This window comes from Schistosoma mansoni, chromosome 1, assembly GCF_000237925.1.
Source record: "Schistosoma mansoni strain Puerto Rico chromosome 1, complete genome".
Lineage (NCBI taxonomy): Eukaryota > Metazoa > Platyhelminthes > Trematoda > Strigeidida > Schistosomatidae > Schistosoma > Schistosoma mansoni.
The window spans coordinates 33,050,429-33,068,130 of record NC_031495.1 but is presented as its reverse complement, the minus strand read 5'-3'; the positions used below and the strand labels follow the sequence as shown (position 1 = coordinate 33,068,130).

The window sequence follows — 17,702 nt, the reverse complement described above, 5'->3', positions numbered from 1 at the left end:
ACCCAATCGTCTAAGCGTATTGATAAGACATATGTGGTTGACCCTATCAAAAGCTTTTGAGAAGTCCAGGTAGATGACGTCAACCTTCCCCTTGCGATCAAGGATGGTTGTCCATCTATCCACCGCAGTTAGCAGGCTGGTCATACAAGAATGACCCTTTCTGAAACCATGCTGTTGGGGTGGGAAGAACTTGAAGGATAATAAGTATTCGTGTATGCGGTCGTTATGGAGAGAAGGGTCACTGGTCTGTAGCTTGAGGGTTCACTGCGTCGACCTCCTTTGAAGATTGGTGTGATGTGAGCCAGCTTCCAAATTTCCGGTATTTTGCCTCGGCTTAGCGAGTGTGAAAACATTACGCTTACCGGTGATGCCAGGATTGAAGCTGCTTCCCTCAGGTTGTCGACTAGGAATTCTTCATTTGTGAATACCCAGTCTAAGCGCGACGGCGTCTGACTGTTTCTCCAACAAGTTGCCGACTTCATATTTTCGAATGAGCCCAGATCATCAATGAGGTTGAAGAACCAAGCTTCAGTAGAGTTGTCACCTCCAATGTAGGTATGTTCCGTGAAGTTGATTCTAGGAAGATTGAAGTCCCCTAGAATCAAGGTATGAGAGAATCCAAGACGCGTAGAGCTAGTTAATCCTTCTGGTAAACGATTATCATACTTAATGCCAGCAGTGAGCTTCCTGTAGATAACCCCAGCTGGACACCTCGAGGTGGTACACAGTCTTACTGAGCACTATACTGATTCATCAAGGTTGAGAAACTCTTGGTTGTGAAGTTGGTGCGCCTTCAGGCATGATCGTATGTATAATGCTACCCCACCCCCATTCCGATTTTCCTGTCGCTGTGTCTATACGAGCCTTGCATGAGTGGACAGGTAGCCTCCCCATACAATGTTTACCGTGCTAGTAGTCCCTGTCCTTTACACGTTTTTTTATGATCAAGACAGTCCACAAGTGGAATTGTCAGCTCCAGCTTGCGTTTGTGCTTGATCCTGCTGTCGTGTGGCCTATCCGGATTCATGTGGATGCCAGTTGGTAACCGTCGTCTATCGGCACGAAATGCTTCCAGAGTTGCAGCCGCCATATGGGAGGAGGGGAAGGTTATCTTCAATAGCCGGGGTCTAGAGTCTCCGCCTTTCTTGGTTAGTCGTGTTGTTGAACAACTACCTTGTCATATGACAGCTACTGTGTCTATCAGTCTCGCATTACTGCTGGAAAAGTCATATCAACAATGAAAAGGAACCAAAGAAAATCAATTAGTTTATACTAGCTTGTCGTGGAGAAACTAAAAATTTGTACATTGCACCATATTTCAACCGCAAAATGGCCAAATATAGCAATTCAACAACCTAGTTGTTAAATACAATAAATTGTTATGACAACATTTTAACAAATACGGTTATTCTATAGGTATTACTGAAATTTCTTACAGAAGATTGAATGTCTAAGTTGGCATTCAACAGCATACAGGCGCCAAACACAGTTAACTGAGCGTCGTTATGGATTCGAACGAGGAATTCGTTGTTGTTAACGAAGAAAATGATAGTCGCCGTGATGCTGTAGCCCGCCTCGATGTTCTGGTTGATTTATTTAAGCAGACAATACGTAAACCACATTATTCATCTGGTTACTTTTGTCAGGCACTCTCAATCAATCGAGTATCCTGCTGAAGGATGAATTACAAACTGCCATCACTGTAACCTTACAAAGTAGTACACCAGATCATTCGTCAACTGTTGAACACCTAGTAAAGCAACTGGATGACATTGTAAGACTGTGCTTACATCATATTTTCTAGTCGGTTAGCCCTGATGAAGTGCGGAAGGCCTATGTTAGACAACTGTGTTCACGACTAGTCGCTGTCAATGAAGAGAAACAAGTTGTTATGACAGAGCTAGTAGAGTTAAATAATCAGCTTCGTAAAGCAGAAGCAGAGAATCGCGTATGTCATAAGCTCTTAGAGCCCCACTTCTAATAGAATTTCTTTTAGAAATGGAAAAAACTTATTGAGCCAATTTTGAAAATTGAAACTGAAATCAAAAAGTTAGACTCGAAGCTGTCGTAAGTTTTACCATTTTAGTACTCAATACAAGTTATCCCAAAATTAATTCCTCCAGTCCTAAGGAAGAGTCTGTTTTGGACGAAAGTGGATCACTTCTTAGCGATGACACTACCGTCGATGATGTGTGCAACTTCCTTAATTCTATGCATAACAGAATTCAGACCTTGAACACTGAGGCAGCTGCAGTAAAAGGTAGGTCTAGCTATTTTAAAGTTGGTGTGACATCGTAAGGTCACAAAGTGCCATCCACCTTTTATTTTTGTCCGTTATCGATTTTAGCAACACTATAATTTATGAACGAGCCGTTCAGAAGCGTTCGAGGGATTTCAAGGCCATGGTGCCAATTCCAGTACCTGATCACGTACGATCAGTTCGCAACAGATTTTAGAGATGACGGCACAAATAAACGTCTACAATAAATAGGGCCACTAAGAAGTTCCTTTATTTGTAATTGTGGCAATCAAATGACTTATAGACACTGGGCAGACTACCGTTATGATGTCTTTCGATATAACATATGTTGGGTAAAGAAGTATGCTAGAATATAAACTTTGTCTCTCGATTCCAATTAAGATTAAGACAAATTCTAATATTTGCTGCAAACTGTGTAATAAAAGCACCAGTAGCATGGGCTACAATATTCGCAGATGTTACTGGAGCTTCGGCTGTTCAGTGGTATGAGTATTGTAGAGATATATGCGTAATGAAAATGTCAAGCTTGCACAGCCAGAATATACACAAGCAATACTGAAGCTGTGTGGTAGATGTTGAAAGAGTATTTGCGACCTTATCATGGCCCCAGAGATCGACTATTATGAAACCTTATGGATGACTTTCTCTAACGTATGCATTATGACTTTAAAACCTTCGAACCTATTTCTAACCCTGGCAAGTTTTTGGACCATGTAAAAGTGTATCCACTTTGATTCTTTGGTTTTGTATAATATATTTTTATTCTATACTGTTTCCTGATTGCCTAGTGTTTCTCAATGTCATTTAAGATTCGTTCATAGGTCGTCCATAAATTTTAGTCTCGCCTCGATTTTCCACATCATTTGTTTTAGCCATTCATTTGCATTTCCGTCAGATTGGTGAGATCGCTACTTGTACCAAGTTTTTAATTTATTCGGCCACATAACTGCATAAACAGCACATAATTATACGTTATAATTACCCAAACGTGGCTGCTAAATTCGTGTTAGGCAACCAGCATCTGCAGTGGTTAATTTCTCACTATGGGAGAAAGGGGTTGTGGAGGGTCGACCCTAAAATATCACCTCATCTTTCCCCACTGGTCTCCGTCTTCGGCGGCAAAGCCTTGTAAAGTGCGAAGTCGTGTGTGATCGGCCTCAAGCAGTTGTCCCTTGGGGTTTGCGGTCACATCCATAGGTCGCTAAAACCAGTAATTCAGCTTCTTTTTCGAGCTCCTTCAAGAAATATTCTACGGTGTGGGCAGCTGGGTGGTGGCATTCGCCCTCATACCTCTATAATCACCCGAGATCATCTTACTGACGATCAAGTTCTTCTCTCACCTCTTAATAATTCTTCAATCCCCACGTCCAACCCTTCTCACATATCTTCACCCTGCGCCACAAATGCTAATGATTTGAGTTTACAAAATACTATCTCTGAAACCACGCTTTAAACTATATGTTGGGGCTTTCATTACTCGAACCTTGTGTCAGATATGACAACAGGCTTCTTAAACTAGGACCCTAGAATCTCGCGGCATCGATGCATACTGCGTTTCCCAAACACGCATACAAAATCCAAGTACGGTTATCCATTTGACATCGTCACTAGGAAACCATTGTGATTTACCCTCTGATTATCTGACAACCCGATTAGTACTTTCCGCGGCCTCTGGTCTATGTATATCACTAAGTTTAAAAGCACAATAGATTGTTAGACTGGATTCAAATGAACGGTTTCTTATGTGTTCTATGTATATCACTAAGTTTAAAAGCACAATAGATTGTTAGACTGGATTCAAATGAACGGTTTCTTATGTGTTCGACTGAACAGGACAGTATAAACTCGAAAGTATAAGGATACATGCCGTTGTCTCTGCCTGCTCTTCTACTGATTGCTGTTAGGATGAAAACAAAGATGAATTTTATGGGAAGCTATCCAACTTCTTTCAAAAAACTAAACATTCTAGTGTAGTAGTAGTAGTAGTGGTAAATGATTTTAATGCTTACGTAAGTAACCAAAATCAAGTCGAAAAGCACTTAAACTTATCTTACGGTGTTGCGACTCAGCGAACAGATAATGGCAACCTGTTGCGACTATGCTCGGAAAACCATCTATCTCTGGCAAACATTAACTTCAAACAGAATGAGAAATACCGTCTTACGTAGCGACCTCCACAATCCAATCATTGATAGACTCAAATAGATCTTGCTGCTATTAGCCATCGTTGAAGGTGCTCAACGGAAGACTGTAGCTCATTCTTGAGCACATGTTTAGACTTGGATCGTGCTTTAGTTCGAACACGTATTATTCTGCGTCTTACTGGACGTATAAAAGCCGCAGGAAAAAAACCTCTTTAAGTTCAACTTAACGATGAAAAAGTTAAGACTATATTTCGAAACTACTAGTGGAGTTAGTCAACTGTAAAAGTGATATCCACACCGAGGTAGCTTGGTATGATTTCCAAAATGCTATGGAGACAGCAGTGGTATCTACTGGTAACTTAAAACAAAAGGTCAAGTACTTTCAGCGAATTTCGGCGGCGTCCACAGAACTAATAAATGCTCTGGCAAAAATCTCGGGTCAAGTTAGCATCTGTATTCAAAACCTTCAACAAGTCCTCCATATACTAATTTGAGAATGTATATACTTAAATGTGATTTAGCATAAGAAAATAGACAAGGTTGTTTGTTGGTTTTAAGTACAGTTTTCATCCAGTTAATTTTCGTACATCATTTAGTATGAATTTACTTTCAGTACATCTTTTTGTATGAGTTACATGTAGAATTTGCATTCAAGTTGTTTAGTTCAGCGATTTCTGTAACAAATAAGCAGTTTTATCTATGTACAATCGGACTGGAGTATAATCTGGAGTTCTTCCTTCCAAGACTTGTTTGGGAGTAGTTAGGGTTGACAGAAAGAAGTTGCCCCGGTACGACCGAGAGTGGGGAGAGTCCGCTCTCCCTCTCGAAATGCTCTCACATGGCCACGCGTATATAGCCTAGCCAGGGAAGTCCTACTCAATGCCTTCTCGTGGCATTACTGTTGTTTACGAAATTGAGAGGACGAAAAGCGAATGTCCGGCGCTTTAACCAGGCCGGTGGACACAGTGAGTTCATCCAGGGGAGTTGGGAAACTCGATTCCAAATCAATAGTGCACATGGGTTCCAGTATCCTGAGGGAACAAATGGTGTATGAATCAATCGTTGGTCACCGGCTACCATGGGACTGCATCTTCTTACGATGCTCCACTGCCTTGTGGATCAGACATTTAGGTCGAAGGCTCCGGTTGTGGCCCCCTATGAAAACCACCTGCTTCGGTTTGGGCACCCAGGCAGTATCACAGCCCTCACACAAATCAAGTGAGATTTGTGTGGCGCATATGTATCTGGTGCTTCCTTGTACCAATATTTACGTCTAAATAAAATAAACAACAAATGTCGTTAGAGTGAACACTTACAACAGATCTCAACAACTCATATACACCTTAGTTCACTGTAAATAACCTTAGTCAGTCAGTCATATAAAACGTAAAACCTGACACATGTGCGTCGCTCCAAGTTGCTACACCAGATTAGGACATAAAGCTAAAAAATTATCTGGATAAATCCCATGGTAAAAGTTGTATCAGTATCTGTACTAATATAGAAGACTGGGTGTAGAAAGAAGTAGAGACAGAAATATATGAGAATATCTCAGAATTCGGAAACTAAGGTAAGAGATAAAGAGTAGATTCACCTGCATCATTGTATCCAATGTCTCCAACCATTGGTTGCAATTGTCATGATCACCGTTCCCACTTAATATTCATATATCGACATGGTTCAGACAGAAGTCAATGGATTCATGTGTAGTGTGCACCACAAATGGACTGATGTCGAGTTTTGGTTTGGCCGCTCCTATCTTCCGAAATACTCCTACACCACACAACATTGAGCATCGAGATAGGCAGTAATTAGTATACATAACACTTCCCAACCGATGAAGAATTACTACCTCTGTAGTGGAGGCTACTGATAAGGGTGTTTGTAAGTAGTGTTTAGTGGGACGTGGCATTGAAGTTGCAACAATTGTTAGGCGGAGCGGAGAGTTGCAGTGCATCGAAAGCACGGTGTCGACAGAACACTGGAAGACAGTTCAGATAGCAGAATACACCGAAAGATGCAAATCGACAATTGATAGATATGTATATATGTTATATAAATACTCATCACTTCTCGGAAAAAATATACATTTCTTCTCCCTATTGTCATGTTTTACACCTCATCAACCGATGCCCTATCTTTACGTAGTACCCTGTCCCTAACTTAAGGACTGCCCACTCCATGGTCCAGAAATATAGAAACTACTCTCACAAGATATCTATGATCGAATGCTCGTAACCCAGAAATATCTATTCATAATGCTTATATTTCAAACTTATAAGTTAGAACGTAGTGGACTGCTGTAAAATAAACTCCTTTGGTTTGCAAACAGACATTTCTACCCCACAGATGACGCGAGTTGGTAAAACCCAGCTGATCTTTGTGAATCTGTACCGAGATTTTTTCCGACACTAACTCACCAAATCTGATGAAACTTTCAAGTCAAGTGAAGGGGTCAAAACATTCAAATACTTCACTCCCTATCATTAGTTAAGGCGTTGATACAGTCCTCAAGCAACATTTTGGGCTTAAAGGGAGAGAATCTCATCCCAAACATCTTTGTATTGTTACCTAATGCAGTCAGAAGAATTTTGTCAGCTTCATCATCAGAATGAACTATCATCTGTGTATTTTAAGTCAACAAGTGAATTTTCTGGTACGAAACTAGTCCCTGAAAAGTTAAACGATAAGAATTTCTTTGATGAAGTTTAATAAAAATAGAGAAAGTGGACAGCGGTGACAAATCACTTGAAATTGATAATTCTGAAAACAGTTTACTGTGAGATCTGATGACCAATTATGTTCGAGTAAAGTTAATGTACTTTGATTTACTTTCCAGTGACGGACACTCATAAAACCTGTCGACCAACGGTACTCAATACTGTGGTATCAGGTAATGCAACTAAGGCCGGGAGTCGTTTAGTATTTTATCGTTCTAGAATTTGACAGTGAATATTTGGTGTACACATCTACATCCAGATCTGAAAGCAGCCTGGTTTTTGACACCGTATTAGCCAATCTAAATCCTCTGGGCGGTTTTCGTCATTATAAACTAGGAAGACCAGCAATCGAGACAGTTAAGATGGGATTACATCCATCTCGCGAAAACTAGAGAGCGTCTCAGTCAGTTTAATAGCTGAAACTGAGACAATTCTTTAAGGTCTCCGCGTATGATCCATCTGGACGTGCTACCGTTCTTCGCTACAAATTACCTATAGCATATACAACTTTACCAAGAGTTGGGACTTGTATCAATTTTTCACTCAGGTTTTCTGAAGATAGTTGGTAATTAAAGAATAGTTAGAGACCAGTTTAACTGTTGCGTAAAATTTTCTGCCCATCAATCTAATCTGGATTGAATGTAAACGATGGTCCCATCGGTTTTCGAAATAGTCTCACATTAGAATTTTTGGTGCCTTATTTCTTGATGCTTGGAAAGTTATCTAAAATTACATATTGCCTTTTCTATCTCATACCTTCTCTACCCATCACCATTGATGATCATTTTATAAGCTTTTCGTCAGTCTATATTTAATTTGATTTTTCTCCACATCATGTTTAGAACCTAACAATGTGAGTTTCTAAGCATCTGGCAAATCCACTGGTGTTTCTTAACCTTTTAATTTAAGTTGCTGATAGATACCTATACTGCTTCCACATATATTTAGATATAATCCATAGCGACCTTGGCCTGGATGTCTCCAGTCGTTCCTTAAATATATTCTTGACTTTATCATCTTTAATCTGAACTATGAGTCCCCTTCCTTTTGGGTTTTTTCTGGGTCTTGTAAGACATGAAAACATGTCCTCACACTAGACCATGATCAGGGTCTAGATTGATTACTAGTCTTCTCCAACGATGGCTGATAACAATATGGTCTATATAGATCCATCGTTGAGTCGACTGTGAGAACTCTATGTCCAAAGATATCGTTCCTGAGTGCTTAAAGTTAGTCCTTGCTACGAATGAGTATGGTTCCAAAAAAACGGTCACCACTATCTGTTCACTTAGCCGCGACACAGAAAGACCCACCTGAATATTCTCCATTGTTGTTTGGATTACATATTTGGGCATTTAAACCACTACTAATACATATGAGCGTTTAAATATTTAAAGGAGGATGAAAAGCTTTCAGTTGATGCGAATTCCGGTCAGTGAGGACGTAGGAACGGGCAAAGAAAAGGTAACCACGTATGTGTCTATCGGTGTTTTTATTATCCCGTTGAGTCGACCATTGCATACTGACCCTAATCCTGTTAACTCTCGCAGAGGAACCTGGTTCGCCCCCCCCACTATTCTGCATCCAACTCTGTCCTATGAAATCCTTTATAGTCGCTATTCCTCATTTTGGTGTCCGCTTCAAATTCTCGACACTGTCTTAATCTTAATATCTGGAACAGAACAATTTTCCTCTTCTTTTTTCTACCCCACAAACTAGATTAAAAACACCAGTCTAGTAGATGAAGGCTTTTGATGCCCCACAGTATTCAACTGTGAATATAATACAATATCCACAAATCATTGTACTGATAAAAATCATGTGCTCACTAGTGAGTAGCCTCAAGATAGATTCCCTGGAGTCCTAGTGAGAAGTCGTGAGACTGTTATCCTCCTCAGACAATGGATGAAGGGTTTTGCAAGATCACGGTTCCCCAGTATACTCAATACAGATATATTAAGTTTATCGATTATATATCAGTAAAAAGTGATCAGGATATCTGGACTGAGCATTTGAATTAACACCAGTCATCGTCAAAATGTATTAAAGTCCCATCAACAGTGTTCACGCTGAATAATTTGCTGTGACGTAATGGATGCTGATTCGTTTGTCATACGTTGTAACCTAAGATTGTACAACCCTAGCAACATTGGGTGAACTTGACTCGTTAACATTGGTGTCTCACGGAGTTAAAGATAAAATCATGGGAGAAGGGTTGACTATGGAAACATTCATTTATTTTATTTAAACACATAAACATTGGTACAAGGAGTCGCCAAATACACATGTGCCAAACTTCATCATTCGATTTGTGTGAGGGCTGGAATATACTTTCAGGGCTCCCAAGCAGGATCATGTAAGCAGGAGAAATATTGCAAAGTGACAAAAGAATTTGATCAGAAACAAGATCTGGGATGTTGTTAGAGGTATAAACCAACTGTTCCAAGTCGATCACACAGCATTTTTTGATGAGTTCCTACTCCGTTATCTCTGTACTTTATATAGCTTTGCTTCCGGAGACAAAAATACGTGTAGTAGGATACGGTATTACATTTTTAGGGTCAACCTTTCCTAGCCTCTTCCTTCCATCGCAAGAAAGTAACATCACTGCAGAAGCTAGCTATCTGGGGGGAGCATCTTACTGGTGTCACACCCCTATGCAGTCAGCTGTAGGACTTCGACATCGGAACTTGAGTTGCTGCTTATAGTCTTACCATTCTCTAACCGTCCTATCTGCCATAGCAGGACATAGGACCTGAATGGACAATTTCTCCGGCTACTATAAATCGATTTAATCATCGCGTTAGTCAGTCCCAACCACCACATCAACATCAGTCAGTCACAACGTAGAACTTCTTACGTACGTATATCAGTTCCAGTTGCCATACCACATTAGAACAGAGGTACAGTTGTCGATTCAAATCCCATAGTGGTAGACGTAGTAAGAGTATAAGCAGTAATCCGAAAGATTAGGGTTTGAAGATGTTATTGAAGGAGTATAATACAGTGAAATAAATTTGAAAAGAGAAAAAGGATAGGGACATGAGGAATTCAGATTAGAATTTGGTAGAACACAAAGAGTGGATGTAACTTCGCCATTGCAAACGATTTTGAGCCATGTCATTCAAGGTCTCTAACCATCGATTGCTATCATCTCGCAAATCCCAACCAGATAGTCTACACCTACCAACATGGCTCAGTCCAATTGTCAGTGACTTCATAGATTTGTGCCATGTTTTGGTCTGGCCGCCCCTAGCTTTCTTCCAACCTACTCCTACACCATGAAACATTGCACGTCGGGGCAGTCAGTGGTTGGGCATACGTAACACGTGTCCCAGCCACATCAACATAGCAGCTATGGTATAGAAATGGATAATGTAAACATGATAAGTGTCAAATATATCCAGTTTGTGGAATTTTTAGTGCATTTTGTGCTTGAACTTTGTCGACTGGATTTAGCTATGTAACTTTTTTCCGTTAACTTTCAGAAACCGATAAAAGCACTTCGGAAACATACACTCAAGTTTCCTTGGCGAACAACCTCCAAAATTCCCCTGATAAACACTGTGTGAACAATGTGAACTCTAATGGTATTCAGGTGGATAGTCACACATTAAAGTTTGGTACTTGTTTACCAGATGAGATCCCGTTACCATCTATGGTAAGTTCTTCAAAACCCTAGAAATATTGTACACTTTTGGTTGTAAAAGGTGCGTCAGCTACCTCGTGCATTGTTGTACACAGTATCACTACAAATATGTTGAACTTGAATTATATTACTATTATTCGCAATAACACGTTTTACTCTCAATCTCATCTTTTATCATTGTTAGTTTGATGAGGTCCTAACTTTTATCACTCAGACTCGTTTCTCTCTAAATTCAGGCTTCTTCTAATGCTCCAAACGACGAAACTCCAGCCTATACTAACTTTGTGAAAGAGGCGGCTGACCGGGTATGATATATATATATATATATATATATATATATATATATATATATTACACAATCATGTAGTGTTTGTTAACTCCATGTGTTCTAATCACTATTTCAATGTTCTGGGACTTTCCCTCCCAAACTTTATTTATGCGAAACAATTTTTTTGACCGTATTAACTCCATTAAAATCTTCGCTACATCATGATACACATATTCATCTTTAATCACCCTCGTATGTATAAGTATGTAGATATCTGTAATAACGTTGATTTTAAAAAATATTATAGGTTGTAAGCGACTGATGAAAACCTAACTAAATAAAATGAATTTATGTTATTCTGCACCAATCTTCGTTCTTTCTCTCTTTAAGATATTATTATTCGTTGACCTGCAGTTTACCACAAATATGTACGATTGTACATCCTTGAAAATGAACTCGTTAAAAAAGATTCCTTTGCTGAATAAATTGTTTTATGGTTTAATAGGTACATTTGATTTTTTTTAATGATTATCAACTTCTAACCCCTATTGTGACTAGGATCTCCAAGTATACAATTTTGCTTCTCAAAGGATATCATTTAGGACTTTGTACTACTACAAAACTCGGACCAACAGTCTACTTCATGAATTCATATTGTTCTGAACTGGTTGCATTTAGTTTTTATTTCTATCTCAGACCTACTTTATCGATATTGATGTAGACGGTAGCCTCAAACTCTCCATGAGCAGTAGCTTAGTTGATCGCTGAGCACTTTGTCTTCAACCAATAGCTTCCAGGATCAAACCTTCATTCAGTTAAATAGTAGGTATCGTTTACTCTTACTAAAAGTGTGTTTCACCTTAGCGCATAAATATCTACTTAGTGATTGCATTACATTGATTCATTTTATATTCGCGGTCATTTTGCTTATGCTTTGAAACGGGAGACACCACTATTGCCACAATGCGAAGTAAGAACACGAAAGACTAATGCAATCAAGATCGATCTACTCCAAAAAAACACGAATAGATTAAAACAAATACAGTCATCTATATACTGATTTTACGTACATTTGATTAATTAATATCATATAAATGTAAAGATACATAAGTTTACAGTAAAACAAAAGCAAAGTTCACACTTGTCATACTGAGCAAAAATGTACACTTAATACAGATATATTGACCTAAAATAATATTACATTGAGAATAAATGTCCCATTGAAAACGAGAACTGATGTCATAAAATGTTTCACTGAGTTCAAGGAAAAGTTTGAACTTACTTAATTATCCCGACTTATCAATCCGTAGCACGCATGTTTCAAGCTCACAGCTTCATCGGCTAATACACTGTCTACATTACGAACTTCACACCTAACTTCAGAATTCCCCATCTAATCGTTCCATTTCATTTGAACAATAATAATACACTGCTCCACACCAATTGTTTGCACATATCTACACTGCTCTTAAAGTCATAATCACCCATACACACAAATAGAAATGTTAACATTCTTTAACTTGTTAAATATTTGGTTTGCATTATTGGCTTAATCGATAATAAGATTTTCACTTGAATGTAGTAGTATCCAAAATTAATTGGATTCGTACTCCAAGACTATTAAAATTACCGCCTTGTTATTTGTTGGATTTCAGTGCTGTGTCTTAAAAACTATCAGTACCGACCTAAATAGCTAACACTTCTGATTATTTTCCAGACCTTTGGCACATTAAAGAATTAGTTGAAACAGTTGCTCTTTGCCGTTGGTTATTTCGAAAATAGGTATTGAATTAGTTTATTTCTACGTTGGACCCTTTTTGTACAATGGGACAAAATGATTATACTACAAAAATAACTTGTTTATCTTTCAATCTTCCAAACCTATCTTGCAATTATATGATGTTACTTATAAACTGACACATTACCTTTTTTAACTAATAAGCTTACTAGTTTCTAAATATCTCTGTCTAATTTTTCATCGAAGGCTTCACTAATGAGAAATATTGATTTGAAGGAACTTGTTCGTGAAGAGGTCTCACGTATCTTAAGTGAAAGGAATCAAGATACTTCAACAACTTCAGTGGCGTCAGTGCCAGTTGATAATCTCTTGGCTCCAGTAGCTAAAACAGCACCTACTCAACCCGAAACTTCTGCAACACATAATATTCCAAGTGCACCAAGTATTTTAAATCTTTGGTCAAATCTTTCCTTTAATGGTGTCTCAAGTAAACATGTACCCCCTCCATTGACAGCTGGGGAAGAAGTAGCAGAAATCACCAACATCAACGAATTTAATTCAACTCCATCTGCTCCTGACAACAGTTCAGAGGTAAATGTTTCCTCAATATTTCTTGTTTAACAGTTGCCTAGCGTTAGAATGTGCAGGTATTTTATAGAAGTTCCATAAAACATGAGTTATATCTGTGAAGATTCAGGAATGACATTTACCGCAGCTTGGCATCTCTTAATCAATCCAATGGTTCGGAGAAAATTAATTTGCAGATAATTTTTTATAAAAACGGCTATCAACTAGGAAACGTGTAAACGCCTTAACTTCTTAGAAACCTCCCCTCCTCTGATATTAACTTTCTTCCCCCCCCTAAGCAGTCGCTTCCTGCACCAGCAGAACTATCTGTTATGGCTCGTACTTTCGGGTTTATGAAGGCGTCATTAGAGCTACACTAGTCACCTTCTATAGTTACATTGAATAACAGTATGTTACATTGTATCATGCATTCTGTTTTATCCAAGAAACCGAAGGGCATACTTTATGATAAACTCTGTCAGCTGTACGTCTGTCAAAAGACTATATCGTATTTTGGTAATGTTGCTAGTGTATTATGGTCAAGTTATCCTCCTAATGTGACTAAATGTCACAAGCTGCCAAATTAGAGTTACATGAGAACTCAAATTTCATTATAGCTATCAAAACTGCTTTGTTTGGTACTTTTAACTTCTTAGAAAATAAATCAGCACAGTTCATCACTTTTGAAGTCTCTTCATCTCATCCTTATATATATATATATATATATATATATATATATATATATATACTATATGTACCAGGGTTGTTTAACCAACAATTATCTAGACCATCCCCGTAAATGTGTGTACTGAAACCTTGGTACACTAAATTTTTACTTGTTAGTTATATGGAAATGGCAGAATCCCTTCTGAATCTAAAACATTGATGCCCTCATTTTTATCCTATGTTGGTGGCTTTGTTCGCCGCCAAATACAGCAATTGGCGGAGAATCAAGTCAATCGTTCCAATTATGGGTCGTGGTTAACCGAACTGGGTCTCAATCCTTGTGAGGAGTCGTTCAAAAAACCTGTCGAAAGGCCATCTGTTCCAAGTTTTTCGGTTGATGAGGTAAGTTCCGTTTGATGCTTATTTATAATAGGTTGTTACTCCAGTACAGCTTTCATATCATGCTTTTATTAACTAAACACAGATTATTACTAGAAATAGCATTTTGGCATTTGTCTTTAGTGTGAGACTCTCCCATTTTTTCAACTGTATATTATCAAATGTCATTCAATTTATTTTTATTCTTATTATATTGCATGTTTTCTGAAAGTGTTAAATGTGTCCATTTTTCGCCATTTATCCTTGATTACTTTACTTCGTTTATACTAAACATTGGCACGGACCAATCTGGAAGCGACATTTTTTAGAGGAGAAGGAACGTTTTTCCATTGTCTTAGTAGGAGTAAAAAACTCATCAGCTGTTACACCAAACTGGACCGTTCTGTCTGTGTTCACTAATTCAACACGTAAATGTGAAGGTGTGAAATCGATTCTTAAAAAGTCAGACATTGAAAACGTCTTGACTTCCACTGCTATTTATTATTTATTTTATTTAGACATAAATATTGGTACAAGGAAGCACCAGATACATATGCGCCACACAAATCTCACTTGATTTGTGTGAGGGCTGTGATACTGCCTGGGTGCCCAAACCGAAGCAGGTGGTTTTCATAGGGGGCCACAACCGGAGCCTTCGACCTAAATGTCTGATCCACAAGGCAGTGGAGCATCGTAAGAAGATGCAGTCCCATGGTAGCCGGTGACCAACGATTGATTCATACGCCATTTGTTCCCTCAGGATACTGGAACCCATGTGCACTATTGATTTGGAATCGAGTTTCCCAACTCCCCTGGATGAACTCACTGTGTCCACCGGCCTGGTTAAAGCGCCGGACATTCGCTTTTCGTCCTCTCAATTTCGTAAACAACAGTAATGCCACGAGAAGGCATTGAGTAGGACTTCCCTGGCTAGGCTATATACGCGTGGCCATGTGAGAGCATTTCGAGAGGGAGAGCGGACTCTCTCCACTCTCAGCCGTACCAGGGCATTTGGGGGCTATGGTAAAATACTAATAGAAAATTAACTAGCTATGACAAATCATCATCCCATGTGGCCGATTTTCATAACAGTTCGCCATAGTGTTTAGCGTGATTGTCAGTGTTCGATTATAGTCTTCAAAGACTACACTTCTTTGGTACTCCTTTCAATAACAAACACTAGTATAAAAGCTGTTGATTACTGGGATCTGATTCATGCTTTAGGCGAGTAAGTATAACTACGGTTGTCCATCGTTAAGTATACATATAATTCTTGACCTACTGAAAGGTAAATATTTAATCCATAAATTCACATCTAGATGTGAAAGTAGGCTAGTTTTCTTGGTTTCACTTTCCCTGAAATCATCGATCAACTGGTTTATACAATTTCTCAGACTATATAGATTTGTGTACAAAGTTATGGCCATACATCTCATTGGGTGACATCAGTTATTAACTATCTAAATAGATGGAAAGTTGCCTTATATGCAACAAGTTGATGCCCGGGCAATGTGTTTCAAAGTGTCATTACTCTCTTAAGACGATGACCTGCTTTTCTGAAGCCTTATTTTTATCTTATTTTTTTAGGAACAACCTTGGTGTCCTGGGTGTCATCAAATGTTTGCATCACGAGCTGATCTAGAAGAACACCTCATCGATTGTTTATTGTGAATTGGTTGGTCCTTTTACTTCGTATTATAATGGTTCTATTTGCTGATACGTATTCCAGTATTTGTTTGTTCGTATGCTTTTTAGTATTTCCTTTGTCATTCCATGCAATGATAACTATATCGACTGGAGATCGTAACCCATCTACCATTCTCAAGATTCAATCAGATTATATTTTGATCTCTGTGTCCAAGATGTTCACCCATTATCATAACTATTCTCACGTAATCATAAACTAACAATTGTTATTATTATCATCATCAACATCATAAACATTTACCGTATCCACCGCTGTTTTTATTTCGTTCATTAATTGTTATTACTTCGTAATACTTGACAATTTAATATATAGAGTGGACATTTATTTAATCATACTCGTTATTTAAACAATACAGATCATTTGCTACAAATTCTTAATCTTTATTAATATGGTATTTTTTTATTTAAGTAGACATAAAATGGATATGATTCTATCGTAACTGAATAAATATAACTTCGAATTTCCAAGTAACATTTTGATAACATGTTTAATAGTAACCAGAAGCATTCATGAACCCAGAAGAATAAGTTCGATGTTGCACAAGCTTCAAGTCTCTAAAGTTGCTGCATATTCAGCATTAGAATTATTAATGTAATGAACGATCAGACGCTGAATTTCATTAGTCATTCAGGAAATTTACTTAATCGCCCATATTCCGAAGTGTTCTGATCATAAGATTTAAAAAGTAACTAAAATAACACTCACAATTAACCCAATTTCTAATTTCTCCCAAAAGTAGGTAATTCTGATATTTAGTCATAAAATTTTCCCACAAATAGTTGTCTAACTGTGATACAGATTATTAATGTCCCCGCCCATTTCCAGCCGTTTCTCACAAATCTTGGAGATATTTAAACACGATAATTACGTCAAATAATCTTGATCATTTCAAAACATTATAAGGGCTATTGAGTTTCCCATTTCAGTGTCGTTAAGTAAAACATTATACAATTCATAGAAATTCAACATGATCGAGGCTATTAAACAACATTCTTAGTTCGTACACAGTAATGCGTTAACTCTCTAAATACTTGTAAATCCTAAAGAAGAACTCAAATAAGTAGGATTTAATATGTAGATAAATGATAACACGACACAACTGTATGACATAAGGAAGAAAATTGCACGGAAATATTGTAAACTATAGCGACTAGCCAAGGACAAGGAAGTTAAGCCAATCACTGAGATTTAAGAACAAAGGAACAGGTGGGTGGAGTACTTTGATGAACTCTCGAATAGACCATCACCACTAAACCCACCGTACATCGAAGCAGCACACACAGACCCTTCCATAGCTGTCACTTCACTAACGATCGAAGTAATCACCATCAAACAAATCAGGAGTGGAAAAGCAGCAGGACCTGAAGATATATCACATGAAGCACTGAAGTCAGACACAGAACCGCAAACATGTTCCACGTTCTAATCAGGAAGATTTGGGAGGAGGAACAAGTGCCGACACACTGAAAACAAGAATATCTCATCAAGATACTAAAGAAAGGAGATCTTAGCAAATGTGAGAACTACAGAGGCGTCACATTACTATCAGTACTAGGAAACGTTTTCAATAGAGTGTTGTTGAACCGCATGAAAGATTCCGTAGG

The 17,702-nt window shown here is 38.2% G+C and overlaps 1 protein-coding gene across 3 annotated transcripts; it reads left to right on the top strand.

The window, feature by feature from the left end:
• Window positions 1-1,472: 1,472 nt before the first annotated feature.
• Window positions 1,473-16,473, top strand: Smp_028170.1 (hypothetical protein; the record flags this gene model as incomplete). Of its 3 annotated transcripts, none has more annotated exons than XM_018794126.1 (9): window positions 1,473-1,611; window positions 1,647-1,774; window positions 1,805-1,948; window positions 1,997-2,067; window positions 2,124-2,260; window positions 10,613-10,785; window positions 13,026-13,370; window positions 14,190-14,414; window positions 15,978-16,473. In XM_018794126.1, the coding sequence occupies 9 exons, from the start codon at window positions 1,506-1,508 to the stop codon at window positions 16,059-16,061; spliced, it is 1,413 nt and encodes a 470-aa protein (XP_018648571.1). The 3 variants fall into 3 exon arrangements, with proteins under 3 accessions (XP_018648571.1, XP_018648570.1, XP_018648569.1); XM_018794125.1 differs by having other exon boundaries at window positions 1,506-1,611; window positions 14,283-14,414; window positions 15,978-16,061; XM_018794127.1 differs by having other exon boundaries at window positions 1,506-1,611; window positions 2,100-2,260; window positions 14,283-14,414; window positions 15,978-16,061.
• Window positions 16,474-17,702: the final 1,229 nt, after the last annotated feature.